This window comes from Amblyomma maculatum, chromosome 11 (assembly GCF_055883805.1).
Source record: "Amblyomma maculatum isolate TAMU_Amacu chromosome 11, ASM5588380v1, whole genome shotgun sequence".
NCBI lineage: Eukaryota > Metazoa > Arthropoda > Arachnida > Ixodida > Ixodidae > Amblyomma > Amblyomma maculatum.
Genome location: NC_139354.1, coordinates 160,168,060 through 160,183,182, shown reverse-complemented (window position 1 = coordinate 160,183,182; position 15,123 = coordinate 160,168,060). Strand labels below are relative to the sequence as shown.

The 15,123-nt window shown below is 46.2% G+C and overlaps 1 protein-coding gene across 5 annotated transcripts in view; it reads left to right on the top strand.

Moving 5' to 3' along the window:
- Positions 1–15,123, top strand: part of LOC146175281 (uncharacterized protein CG43867) — a 429,718-nt gene that overhangs the window by 48,549 nt on the left and 366,046 nt on the right. For all 5 annotated transcript variants that reach the window (XM_084584707.1, XM_084584708.1, XM_084584706.1 and 2 more), the window contains exon 2: positions 5,996–6,211. In XM_084584707.1, the coding sequence (XP_084440833.1) occupies positions 6,035–6,211 (177 nt within the window). In that variant the 5' untranslated portion in view covers positions 5,996–6,034. The remainder of the gene's footprint in view (positions 1–5,995; positions 6,212–15,123) is intronic.

Sequence of the window (15,123 nt, the reverse complement as noted above, 5' to 3'; positions counted from 1 at the left end):
CCGATTCGTTTGATGGCAGTCTGAAGAGTTTCTTCAATCTGGCCGTCACTGCCGCATGTGATATAAAGCTGATTGTGTGTCCACGCGGCGGACTGCTACTCTCAAAGATTACAACCTACCAACTACTGGAAGTGATCTGCACTGTTGTTCACTTCACCAAGGACACTGTTCGTTACGAAGACCTAGTACAAGCTAACCTGATTCAGAATACTTTCGGGTGCTGCATCCCAGTCGTCGAAAGAGCTGAACGGGTCATGCAACTCAAAGAGATCACTGTCGACAACAAAGCGTATGAGATATCCATCTACTGCGCTCCAGATGATATTTCGAGCCGTGGTGCAATTCGTGGCGCCGATCTCGGACGGGATCAAAACACAATTCAAGCAGAGTTACGAGGCAACCGTAACACCCATTGTGGATTTCCGGTGGCTCGGGAACACCACTACAGTACTCATCACGTTCGCTCACCACCAAGTGCCTACCTGGGTGTACTTTTGCAACAGTCATCACAGGTGCAACTTATTCAAGAAGTATGAGATGCTCTTACCGACTACCTTCAAGAATGTTGGACCAGTGGTACCATCCCTCAGGAGTGGAAATGCGCCAATCTAGTCCTCATTCCCAAGCCGGGCAAACCACCAACCTTGGCCAACCTCCATCCCATCTCTCTCACATCCTGCTTTGGGAAGCTGATGGAACATGTTATCCAGACCAGACTTTCCAGACACAATGTTCGGCTTTCGCCCTCATTTAGCGACGCCAGACATTATGTTTCTCCATCATCAGGTAGTCATGAGATGCACACTAGACACGAAAGTAATCGTTGGCCTCAATGTTGCCAAGGCATTCGATAACGTTCTCCATGCAGCGATTCTTCAACTTCAGGCTCTCGGTGTCGGACATCGCACGTATGCTTACATCCGCGACTTCCTCGTCGACCGCACACTTAAAGCTGGCACGAGAGTGATCCCGGAGAGATCTTTCCATCATCTCTCTGGCAAACCGTGGCACGTCGCAAGGCTCTGTCCTTTCGCCGATGCTTTTTAACGTTGCACTGATAGGCCTGCCCAAGCTACTTGCCGACATTCCCCACCTTCATCTTAGCATTTATGCTGATGACCTCACACTTTGCCTGCCGGTGTCTCATGCTCTGGGCGCACACCTGCGCCAAAAGGGCTGAAGTGCCGTCAGCAAGAGGAGGGAGAAACGTAGCCAGAAACGACCTTTTTGTCTCTCCGCTCGGCTGCTCAGAAGAGGTTATGCCTGCGTGGCCACATAGAGGGTACTGACCCATGCGGAGCCACTGTCGATGACCGGCCAAAAAACCCCGACTGCTCCAAGTCGCATTTTGCCATCACTGTTCTTTACCACTCCACCTCTTTTGGCTGGAATTTCTTGCCTTGGTAGTCCAAAGCAGCAGCTCCTGTGCCGGACTCATCGCCATTCTTAACAATTCCAGGTGGTGCGACATCGGAAAATTAGATAAACGTAGCAGACACAGGACAGCAAGAGGTGAAGACATAGGGTGGTCTTGTCTCTTGTCTTCGATCAGTGCTGATCGCAAGCTCATGCCTCCTCGAGATGAGGAAACCGAATTTGTGACGTTGAGGTGCTGGCTCTGCTTAGTTTGCTGCCACTCTGGGTTCTTTGATGACTTTTATCAAGACTGTACTCCATGACAATATTGTCTACTTCGGATTTTATTGAAGAAAAGGAAGCACCATCTCCTTCGATCTTAGTAAAGCGGTTGTTTACTTCACTGATTGCATCTTCATGGTCGGTAAGAGGTGACGATTGATTTTAGCTCTTCAAGCACAGTTAACTGCCCGGACTAGATGGCTTGGATGACTTCGAGTAGGTCTGGTGCAGATGGCTCAGCAGATTTACCTGGATTAGATTCAGTATTGTCGGCCATCAGAAGCAAGTCGGGTATAGCACAAGAAGATTCATAAACTGTATTGCATGCACAATGGGGACTCCGCAGCACGAATAGCACGCAGTTGCTTTAGCTTTTTGCATAGATAGAATGCGATTGCTCACCTGCACAAATAAGACTAGAAAGTTTCGGAGGTTAGTGTGGCCCACCATTTCAGTGCTGCCAAGGGTAGTCAAAAGTTTCCAGGCCACAGGTCCTACTTCTGGTCGGCATAGCCTGACACTTGAGATCCCATTAAAGCTGTCTCAGAGGTTAGTATAATGCTTTTACTTATCACAGATATTTTGAGATTTGGGGGCATCATAGCTGCCTGACTATACTCCTGAGGCCTGGGAACTTTTGATTACCCCTGTACATTGCAGTAGGTTGCCCAGATGTGGTGATAGCTTGGTCACGAGGTAGGTTCCCCATGGCTGTAGCTGGATTAACTTATCCAGAGAAAAATGGCAAGCAATGTGGCAGCAGTGTTCGTTCGAACAGGGCAGCGGTTTTGGGCCAGGAAAGCATGGCAAGTCTGGAATGCCAGCAATGCTGCCGGTTTCAACGAAGATCGATGATGCCACGGATGTCTGGTCAGAAGGCACTGGAAGGTCAACGCACCACAGGCCGAGGACCGGAAAGTTTCGGACGTTAGTGTGGCCCATCATTTCTGTGCTGCCAAGCCCAAGGCCAAGCGCTAGCGAGAGTATTGGCTGTTCTCAACTTTGCCAAATACAAGCAAGCCCATTATGGCATATGGATCCCTGGACCCAAAGGGCTCGAGAGGAAATGTGGTGGCCTAGCCTGAGAATTAGTTAGCTGGGCGGTCTCTACACAGTGTATATGGTGATTGTGCAGAGCACGTGAGGCTGGAGAAATATAAATACCCCCTTCCACACAAGAAACTGGCTACAGCTGAGGCCATTGACCTCATCCAAACTAACATGTATCCTAGCTTACATTACAGGAGTAAGATACCCTTGCCCCTGGTGTGGCACCTACCCCCTTCTATTGCACATATCCTGCGAGTGTGCAGCAAAACTTGCCTACAAGCAGTGGGTCCTTGGATGTCCAGCTGAGGATCGTCCACCTGTTCCGTGAAGCAGCAAAGCCTTGGGGCCTACCAACCTGCATGTTACTTCCTCAGTTCCCCTTTTATTTCACCTCCTGCTTAAGTGTGAAACGCCAAGTTGTCCTATTTTTTCTGTTTTTCTTTCTTAGCGGGTGAAATTTTCTGCAACATTTACTTGTGATACAGTTGGAGTGTACACGCTCATTGTATTCTGTACCTTGTGCTTGAAATAACCAAATAGTGTTGTTTTTTGGGCTGGGATCTTTGTTCTTCGAAGTAATTGAATTAATAATTATCTTAATATAGGGGCTGGTTCTGCTTTTCGGAACCAAGTGTGACAAAACACTCAAGATTCACATTTTCTTCTTGGTATTGATGCATAAGAATCAACATGCATATATCACATTGTGGTATTTACGTGTGATCCTGAAATAATTTTTAATTCAGTTTGTTCTCCCATGCTGTTTCGGTTTGATTAATGAATGATGGCTTTGGTGTGTAAGTTGTTGGTTACGCGAGGCATGAAAAAAAAAATGTACTGCCATATAGCTGCTATAAGTCATTTGTTGTCATTCATGCTCTTGAAGTAGGCTGTCTAAAAAAGGGCTATAGTGAATTAAAATGATGTATATGAGCAGTATATTGTATTTTACATGGCCTAAACGCATGTTACATGTCACAGCCGTCTTTTATTATTGGAAATGAAACTAAACAAGGTCAAGAGAGATCAAAATATTAATTATTTGATATTCTGAGATAAATATATTAATTCCTGGTTCATGACGGAAAACGCGTCTTTGCTGCTTTAACAACATGAAGTATATTTCCTTTAAGGTTGTGTATTATGAGATTTGAGTGCAGAAGGATGGTCTCCATAAACAAGCCACGACTATTTCGAACTTGAAAAATTTGTTTTGTCCTGAAAACAGTGGGTGGCTGTAAGGAGTATGAGAACTGCATCGCAAATACAGGAGGTCTGGCAGAGTTCGTCATAAAGGCCTGTCTCCAGATGGGCCAGCATTTTTCTGCTTTTTATTCATAGCCACCCAAACCCTTTGTTGGAGGGTATAGAGTGTAGAACCTGTGTAAAGGCCTTTTGTCTGGTCACATTGAGGAAACAGTCAGGCGAAATTCCTGCATTTTCCCATGTTCTTCATCCTTGGTCTGCGTTCATTATAATGATTTTGTTGCGCAGCTTGCGAAACCTTGTCACCAGGTCATTAATGATCTTAGTGTGGTAGTAAAAAGATTGCAGTGAAAGAACAATATCAGCGAGCATTCCTCATGTCCCTCCTTTGATTGGGGTTTGCGCACCTTAGAGCATAGTGGCAAGAGAAAACATTTTTCTTCCTTTCGTTTGGATGACAAGTTGAAGCCAGATTATGTTGAGAAAGCAGTGCAATATATTGCAGTTGTTGTATTCTGCCACCGATTCAAAAAGAGTGGGCTTGTTTAACCCTAGAAGACCGAGATGGCTGCTTTACCTTTTCTCTTTGCATCCATGTACTGCTGCAGAATCGTGCCTCAAAACGCTTGACTCACTCTACACTCAATCTAGCTACATTCTGCTTCTGTGCTCTTTTCTTCAGTCACAGTAATCTTGCCATTTGGGATGCAAGTTGTTTGTTTTTTAGTGATGTCAGCCAGACGGAACTTTTTATTTGCTTTTTGGTGATGCAAGAATATGCTATGCTCATAATGGAAACGAAAGTGCAAAAAAGACGAGCACACTGAAGGAAGAGACCACACAGGACAAGCGCCCTCCTTCAATGTGCATGTATTTTCTACATTGCCGTGGTTTGTAATGGTGGGGTCTACAACCTTATGCAAAATTGCTGCCATCTATCAGACCTTCAGTAAACCGCACAATGTGACGCAATCAATGCAATGTTGAAGGGTTGTGTTGCGCTAGCTGTGTCTGTGCTGTGATTTTCATGCTGTTTACTCACATTTGGTGCAAAATACGACAGAAGAATGAACGATGTGCAGGCTGCCTGCATTTTGATTTTCGTAAAGCGGTACTTGCGCTGCCAAAACTTGTTGCGAGTGCCAACATCAGCGTAACTACAAATGGCAAGCCCCTGGGGGCCTAATTTCTTGCTGCTCCGGTGTGTTTCTTAGTACACTGCTCAAATGTGCATCCATGGATAAGTTCGATATTATTTCCGGGTGTAAAACACGTCGGCGACGTAATTATGTTGCATCAGCTGCCCGAAAGTTCATGGTTTTCAGCACTACAGCATATCCAAAGGAAAGAAGAAAAAGGATAAACACCGCTCAAGGAAAGGCGAGCCTGATTTATAAGAAACATACTTCAGTAGAGTTGTTGGGCTTGTTGGTATGTTTAAGTCTTAGAATGCATCTTGAAACCCCGCAAAAAGACAAAGGACGAGGAAGAAACCAACAGGACAGAGCAACAAGTCCATTGTTTTCAGTGCAACGACACGTGGCCAAAGAAATAGGAAGGATGAACAGAGGCCTGAAGGAAAGGCGAATGTGATTTATAAATACTTCAGTAGAATATTTGGGCTGGTTGGTATCTGATTTGTCTATGGTTTTGAGCTTGGCGGCACGCAGTCGAAGAAAGGAAGTACAAACACAACGCTGAGTTTGTAATTCTTCCTTCTTTGGCGTCTTGGTGTTGCACTGAAAGCCATAGAGATCGATTGATTAATTAAAAATTTTAAAAGCCTTGGGTTGTCTGTCTTGTCCGACAGTCTAGTGGCCTGCACCTGGTTGGAGTCGTTGCTGTGCAGAATGGATTCCCCTATTTTTCCACAGTGCGGGCACTCTGGTTTGTAGAGTGAGGGTACAGTACCATTGGTGGAGTTTAAGTTGTGCAATGAGTGTGCGTGTTTGTAGATGGTCTATAGGCTTGTAGGTGTTTCAAAGGTGATTGTGCTGTGGGATCCTCTGCCGTTTAAGCCCGGTGTAAGAGGGCATTCCCTCCCATTGGTGGAGCCATGCTGAGCGTGAGGGCCTCTTGAGAGAAATTGTCTTTCTTGCAGGAGGCTGGCGGATGGGGTGGGCTGCAGCGGCTGAGGTGGATGGGTGAGCAGGTGCTGCGCCTAGCGGAGGAGGTGCTGCGTCTCGAGCGGGAGCTGGCCCAGCAGCGGCAGCTGCGCGCACACCAGGCCCAGCGTGCCCACGCCCAGGCACAGGCCGTGCGCCTCTGGGTGGCTCAGCGCCTGCGCCAGCTCGAGGAGCACAACGCCCGCCTCCAGGTGCAGAGAACCGAGCTAGGGTGCAGGGAAGTGCGGGTTGCATTTGATGCCTTCATTCATATGAGCTTGCAGCCGCTATCTTGCAATGATTAGGAAACTGGAAGTAATCACTGCAGGCCTAAAGTTGGTTTTCATTTCTTGGCTGCAGCAGCCAAGGTATTTGTATCAATATTTCTGTGTGTTGTTCCTTGATGTGGCGAGTGCGTTTTTTATGTTTTATTTTATGTGCAACTTTGGAGTCAGTCTCCCCCCAGCTCTGCAGGCACGCACATGCAGATCAATTAACACACATTCAACGTGACAATATTTGGCGAGCCTGACAGGATATACTCACGTTGAATGGGGGTTACTCCCCTGCTATACTTTCCTTCCCTTGGAAACGACCACAATAATGCCTGTTTGATATGTATGAAAATACTAGAAGGGTAACAAGGACAACAAATTGGATTCCAAGGGAAGGAAAGCATAGCAGGGGGCGGCAGAAAGTTAGATGGGCGAATGAGATTAAAAAGTTCGCAGGGGTCAAGTGGATGCAATAGCACAGGACCAGGTTAATTGGAGGAGCATACGCCCCGTGCAAAGCGCCGGCCATGCTTCTGGTTGCAGAGTTGAAAGTAAATCCGGGAACGGAGCCCGCGATGTGGTCTGCTAGCCGTGTGTTTCTATCCAGCCCTCGTGCCATGAATTCGTTTTCCCGCAGCGTTTGCGTCGTTGCGTGAACAACATCCATTGCCAATGCAGTGTGACACAAACTACGGGGCATCTCAGCAATAGTTTTTTCTTGGGTAAATGTTACAAGGCTTAAAAAATGTGAAGAAAACTTGAAGAAAACATCTCGAGCTAGTTGGTTCATCACAGATCAAAACAGCGCAAACTTCACAAAGGACAGAGAAGGGCAGACGAGACACAGGCGCTGACTAACAACTGAATGTTTATTGTTCTGACACCTCGGTATATATACAGCAAGCATCAAAAACAAGAACAACAACAAAGCCTGATAGACACTCATCTCAGCCAGACATCAAGCAGGAGCACCAATCTCCAGCACCAAAAAAATGTACTGGAGATTGTATTTTCTCGTCCCAGCTCGGCAAGCAATACAACCGAGAGCGCATTGTTCAAATTCACTTCGTGTTAACAAGCCTCTTGTCATTCCTGTCTTATATTTTGATATGAAAGCGCTTCAAACAATATCGCTGCATCATCGTAAATTTTCTGACGATCGCTATCATTCAATTCAATTCAACTTCAATTTATTCAACACCGTGAAGATGTTGGGTGCGCCGACGAAGAACCAGAAAAAGGCTTGACAGAGGTTGATGCACCCTACAAAGAGTTGACAGCATTAGTTACATAATGAAGTAACACTCTCTACAATACAATAATAGCATCTAGGTGTGTATGAATAGGGTATAAAGCAGAACGTGAAACACTTAAATTACCAATAATACACACGTGTTATCCAATATGCAGAAGACTAAGGTAATGATCAACAGCCTCGGGAAGGAACAGCAGTTTACATTGGGTAGCGAAGCACTGGAAGTAGTAAGCGAATATGTCTACTTAGGACAGGTAGTAACCGCAGATCTGGACCACGAAAAGGAAATAACAAGAAGAATAAGATTGGGATGGAGCGCATTTGGCAAGCACTCGCAGATTATGACTAGCAGCTTACCGGTATCGCTGAACAGTTGCATTTTACCTGTACTCACCTATGGGGCTGAAACGTGAAGGCTAACCAAGAGGACACTACTTAAGTTGAGGACAACGCAGAGGGCTATGGAACGAAAAATGGTAGGGGTAACATTAAGAGATAGGAAGCGTGCAGAGTGGGTCAGAGAAATAACTCAAGTTACTGACATTCTAGTGGAAATCAAGAAGAAGAAATGGGCATGGGCAGGACATGTAATGCGAGGAAAGGATAACCGATGGTCGTTTATGGTAACAAACTGGATTCCAAGGGAAGGAAAGCGTAGCAGGGGCCAGCAGAAAGTTAGGTGGGCGGATGAGGTTAAGAAGTTCACAGGGGTCAAGTGGATTCAGCTAGCACAGAACCGGATTAATTGGAGAAATATGGGAGAGGCCTTCGCCCTGCAGTGGGTATAGTCAGGCTGCTGGTGCTGCTGATGATGATGTGATAATTACCAATAATACATGTGTTTAGGTAGACGAAAAGAAGTATGTTGGTTGCTGCGTAAACCTGTAATAGTTCATTTACTTAGTGCAGTGCTACACATTTTTGTGGTCCTTAATTTCTGAAGTCATTAATAGGTCCTAAGAGCAAAGTCAAGACAGATATGATAGGGTTCAGGCAGAAAATTTAATGAATTAAACACTATACTCCAAGCGCAAGGTACATGCATTTAATGGCCTATAAGCAGTATTTATAAAGAGCTGCATCTCTAAATAGTTTGTCCTTTTACCTAAATGAATAAGCTTTACGAAGAGACGGTTGTAAGCGCTCACTTTATTGCGTTTTACCCACTTCCGACTGCATATGCTATGAAACATGTCATTGCCACGATCCAATCCGTCGTTACGGCTACGTTTAAAGCATTCGTGGAGATGCTTTAAACATAGATGTGTTTATTTAAGCATTGCTTGTTAAGATCTGAACTTGATTGCGTTTTCGGACCCCGTTCGTATAGCGAATTCAACAGGTCTACATTTATTCAGCTTGAACCATGCCACCTCCGGCCTTCTACCTATCCACCACCAGCCTCCGTGACCTATGAGCGTGTATCTGTCTCATAGCACAAAAGTCCCGAGTTCGACTTTCACCCTTCACATGTCAAAGTTGACTCAGTTTTCATTCCCGCTCGCTTCCTTTAGTTACGGAACTTTCTTGAGAAATATCCGATGTTCGAATTATCGAATGGCTTCAAAAAAATAGATGAGAACCACTTGCATTGCTGTAAATGTACCGTATTTACTCGCGTAATGAACCAGCTCACATAGTGAACTCACCCACCTCCGATTTTTGCCCGAGAATTCGAAAAAAAAAGGCGTCTGTAGTTAGCGCGTCTCTTCGTTTCGCGCTAGGAGTGCGCGCGCATCGAGACACCCTATTTTGCGCCGTCACGATCCACAACACATTTCTTGGCAGTGCGCCAAGATGCTGCGCAGCGATAACATCACGGCATGTTTACCTTTTGACTGCTTTTGACGTTAGCTCTAGCCTACAGGTTTAGGATTTCAATAGCAACAGTATCCAGGCTGTGCACAACCTGGATAAGCTTCATGTACCTACAGGTAGGCCAACTTAACCTCTGGATGCTAAGAGAACTAGTGAACGAATCAATGCCAGCTGTGTTTACCACACAGGGGTACTCTAGCACTAGAGTAATCATAGATGCAACAGAAGTAAGGTGTGAGGTTCCAAGCTCTCTTGTACTGCAGTCACAAACTTTCTCTACCTACAAGTCGGCAAATACATTTAAAGCATTGATTGCTATATCACCAGATGGGACGATCACTTTCTTGTCGAAAATATTTGCCGGATTGATTTCTGACAAGGACTTGGTGCAAAAGTGTGGATTCCTGAAGCTCGAGTTTCAGCTTGGAGACACTGTCATGGCTGACAAAAGATTTAAAATCGTCGCCAAACTGATGGTGGATGACGTCGGCGGCCAGTGTTGTCGGACCGAATTAGGAAACACTTCTATTAACAAGCTTTCGCTGTATATAGCCATCAGTGAGCATGCGCAGATGCCTCGTCATTCACAGAAGGTTCCACTGCACCCCCCTTTTCTGCGTGGCATGCGATTACGAAGATAAGTAGTTTCTTTTCCTGCCAACGGAAGGAAAGGGCAATTAACACACATCTTGCCCGCCTTGTCAGTTTGAAAGACCAATAATTTTCGTTCCCTTTTTGTAGGCTCCCACATGCATCACGGACATAATATCATATAATACTGGGAAACAATCTTCGCAACTCTTGCAATGCTTAACCAATTCCGATCCTCCAGCCGGTGATTCAACAGCCCTACGATGCTCTCTTATGTGGTCATTCACGTACCTTCCAGTTTGGCCTATACATGCTTTGCCACAGGCAAGCGGAACTGTGTACACGACTCCTGTTCTGCACGTCACAAAATTAGTTTGGTGGTTATTGCTGCCGCACGGCTTCTTCGTTTTCGTGCCTGCGGAACATATGTTTGCATATCTTTATGACCGTGTTTTTTTTTTACCGCTAACAAAATGATTCCAGCAAGCTGTTACCAACTAGCCCAACTTGAAGTTTTAACTAGAAGAAAAGGAGAGTCGTATGTCCTCCTCCTCCTCATCATCATCATCAGCCGGACTACCGTATTTACACGATTGTAAGTCGACTTGAATGTAAGTCGACCCCCCCAAATTGGGAAGTCCAAAAAAAGAAAAAGACATACTAGCCACTCATTATATTCACGGCGTAGCAAATCCTTGAGGCCGATGTCTAGGGGTTGCAGCTGCCCCATCAAACCGCCGGGAATCACAAGAATGTCTGTGTGCTCCTTCCGCAGCTCTGCCTTCACCTTGTCGGTAAGATGGCCTCTGAATGAATCATGTACAAGAAGGTTGGGATGTGACTTCTAAGTGATGCCCCCGGCCTCAGAAGCCACATCAGATGGTACCACTCCACCACCATGTCGTCGGTCATGTAATTTTTCTCGTTCACGCGCACAACGACACCTTTCGGGAACGTTTCTGATGGAATTGTCTTTCTTTTAAAGACGATGTATGGACGGAGCTTCGTGCCATCCGCCAAACACGACAACATGACTGTGAACCGCAGCTTCTCATTTCCTGTTGTGAGGAGTTTCACCTGGCGGGGCTCCCTTCGTGTTCACCGTCGTGTTGTTCGTCATATCAAAGTATACGGGAGTTTGATCAGCATTGCCGCTCTGGCTGAGCAAGTACTGTCGAGAATCTCGAAGTTTGAGAAAGTGCCTATGGAAAGCAAGAACTTTCTCTTCATATGCGGCAGGCAGCTTTTGGCATATGCTTGAATGCCGACGAAGAGAAAAGCCAGCCCTCTTCATGAATTTAGATGCCCATGCCCTGCTGGCTTTGAAGTCTGTCCTTGGAATCCCTGTTTCCGCAGTGAATACACAGGCTTTTTGTGTGACCATTTTGCATGTCACTGGAAGGTACCGATCCCGTATCTCAGTAGCCGCAAGCTTGGTCCCAGCTCCAGAAAACATCCCGACTTCGGCCCACGGCAACCTCTTCGCTTAGCATCGCAGCTGAAAATCTTGTCTTTCTGCCGTTGCCACTCCCGCACCACTCGTTCAGATAGTCGAATTTTCGGCCCGCCGCGCAGTTGTTAGTCTCTTCTGAATAAATAATCACCACCCTCTTGAAAGCTGCCGTGAAAAAGCGCCGCATGCTTTTCGGAGCAAGAGAACTCATGACGATGCAGCCTGTGGCTGGCAATGAATTCAGAAACATGAAGAACCAAAGAACAAGGAACGATGCCCAATTTCTTTCAACACCACGTGATCAGCCGGCTCTTTCGTCAACCATCGACACTCCCGGTAGAGCCGCCGCAGCCTCCGCTTATTGGAACAGCGGCCCTTCCATCAACTATCGACACTTCCGTGAGTGCGGTATACGTTACGGTATAGATAGCGGGGATTTATGAACGCGGTGTGTGGAATGAAAGTTAAAAAAAAAAAAAATGAAAAAGCCTGTTATAGAAGCGTGCGGAATTGCTGAATGCAACGCCAACAGTCATGTAGTAAACACAAACTTGTAACCCCACCATAGCGTCCGCGATATATCCTTTTTCATACTTTTATTGGCAATGCATACGATTCTAAGTCGACCCCCAACCTCGGATTTTGAAATTTGAAAAAACAGGTCGACTTACAATCGTGTAGATACGGTATATCCACTGCGGGGCGAAGGCCTCTCCTGTATTACCCCGCCGGGGTGGCGCAGTGGTTACGGCGCTCGACTACTGTTCCCAAGGACGCGGGATCGAATCCCAGCCTTGGCGGCAGCTTTTCGATGGAGGCGACAAGCAAGGCGCCCGTGTGCTGTACGATGTCGGCGCACGTTAAAGAACCCCAGGTGGTCGAAATTTCCGGAGTCCTCCACTAAGGCGTCTCTCATAGCCTAAGTCACTTTGGGACGTTAAACCCCACAAACCAACCAACCAACCAACCAAGCCTCTCCTGTATTCCTCAATTTAACCCGGTCCTGTGCTACTGCATCCGCTTGATCCCTGCAAACTTTTTAACCTCATCTATTCCTAATACAATACAATGGCTAGCCAAAAGGAAAGGGTAGCAGCATCCGGAATAAATGTTGAGGCAACATTACTGATGGCCTGATGGGTGAGGAGAAGTTAGTATCCTTGAGCAGAGCCATATCACCGGTGGTGTGGCATTGATTTTCTGCTGTTTCCATACTCGAGACGAAAGTCTGGTAGCAGTACTGATCAGCAGCGTCCCAGATTTCTCGTGCCCTCGTACAGCAGATGGGGAATGGCTGCGGAACCAGACCAGAAGTCAGGGGGGGGGGGGACCACTCCTGGACGAAGAAGCCTCTTCTTTCCGATTGCATTGTGTTCTTCTGCGTAAAGTCATAAATCCTTTCATTTTTTCTTCTTGGAGCTATGTTCTCTCTAACATGAGGAGGAAATCACTCAAGATGCATCTCTTCTTTATTTATAGCTATTGCTGCACAGGTTGCTTGTTACTCACCAGCTTAGCCTGAGCTCTTGTATGAGAAAGCACTTTCTTCACCTGCTGGTATTCTCTGCATATAGTGGATGCACTGCTTTGCCAAGTTTCTCGGTGCCCTACATCGTTTTCCTTGTCTCTTGACCACGGTGTGAGAAAAGAAAGGTGTACCAACTGTGCCACTTGTCCTGCGCTCTGAACGTTGCACAATAAGTCTTGTAGTTGCGCTACTTGCCGACAGATGGCGACGCAGAAAATCGTCGTCTGCTTGCATTGTTCAACGTAAGTTTTGTTTGGCACGAACTTCTAATCAGGTCTGTATTGTTGTTTTTTGAAACATGAGTGCATTTTGATTGGGGGGGTGTGTGTGCTGTCACTGGTGCTTCAATCATGGGACGAAAGTGCTTTGCTCCACGATGCATGACGGTCTATAGTTATGCAAAGAAAAGTCACTGTTTTCGGCACTAAAGGACGAATAACGCTAGAAAATGTGGATAAATGGCATCCCACGTAAGGACCGTTTGCTGCAACCTCCAGACTTTTTATATGAGAAGCATTTCGAGCCTCATCTCTTGTCGAAAACATTTCAAGCCACGTTCAAGAGCCAACTTCGTACTTTTGTCTTGTGGCGCTAAAGCTCTGACCCTCGTGTTTTATTCTTAGTGGTCTATTGTCACGTGCCTCAACTGGCGCCCAGTGTTGTTTCTTTTGTATGTATCCACTGCGTTGACCGTGTCTTAGCGAAAGATGCGGTGCCAACAAGGTTTCCTTACTGCCGTGCACACGAAAGTCGGGAAGGAACAAAAAAATGCCGGCTGAGAGGCATTGAGAGGCACAAGACCTGTAGGTCTACGAAGGAGGACCTGCAGAAATCATCCACCACATCATGCCGCTTCAGCTACTTCTTTCAAATGTCACCAAACATTTTACTTTCGAGCTCTTGCCAGGGCTACCATCAACTCCAACTAGGTGATATCAGAAGCGTTCCTAAAAACGACCGATTGAGGTCTACGTATAATTTCCTTGCTGTTTGTCTTGTAAGTCATATGTGTGCTCTTTCGCTCACCAGTGACACCAATTATTTCTTGCCCTGTGAAAGTAAAGCTAGTTGTTTATCTCTAATTGCATGAGGCTACGAGGTGTTAGGCAAGGAGACACGATCTCCCCAGAACTATGAATGGGAACAGTTAGAGATAAGGGTTGATGAAGAATACCTCAGTAATCTGTGATTTGCCGATGACATAGCCTTGTTAAGTGGCCCAGGGAATGAACTGCAAAGGATAACTGATGACCAAGACAGGAATAGCAGAAAGGTAGGCTTGAAAACCAATCTGCAAAAGGCTAAGGTAATCTTCAACAGCCTTGGGAAAGAACAGCAGTTTACATTAGGTAGCGAAGCACTGGAAGTAGTAGGTGAATATGTCTACTTAGGACAGGTAGTAACCGCAGATCCGGACCACGAAAAGGAAATAACAAGAAGAAACGATTGGGATGGAGTGCATTTGGCAAGCACTCGCAGATTATGACTAGCAGCTTACCGGTATCGCTCAAGAGGAAAGTATACAACAGTTGCATCTTGCCTATACTCACCTATGGGGCTGAAACGTGGAGGCTAACCAAGAGAGTTCTACTTAAGGTGGGGGCAACCAAGAGGGCTATGGAACGAAAAATGGTAGGTGTAATGGTAGGAAGCGTGCAGAGTGGGTCAGAGAAATATCTCGAGTTACTGACATTCTAGTCGAAATTAAGAAGAAGAAATGGGCATGAGCAAGGCATGTAGTGCGTAGAGAAGACAGCCGATGGTCGCTTAGGGTAACAAACTGGATTCCAAGGGAAGGAAAGCATAGCAGGGGGCGGCAGAAAGTTAGGTGGGCGGATGAGGTTAAGAAGTTCGCAGGGGTCAAGTGGATGCAGCTAGCACAGGACCGGGTTAATTGAAGGAATATGGGAGAGGCCATTGCACTGCAGTGGGTATAGTCCGGCTGCTGCTGATGATGATGAGTGCTATAAATATACATATATGTATATATATATACATGTATGTCCACATATAATATATTCAATTAGTATACAAAGCATGCAGACCGATACATGGCAGATCTGCCGCGATGATGCAGTGGTTAGGGTGCTCGAATTCTGTGCCCAAGGATGCGGGATCAGATCCCAGTAAGGCGGCCGCATTTTGATGGCGGTGAAAAGCAAGGCGCTCTTGTACTGTGCGATGTCAGTGCTCGTTAAGGAACC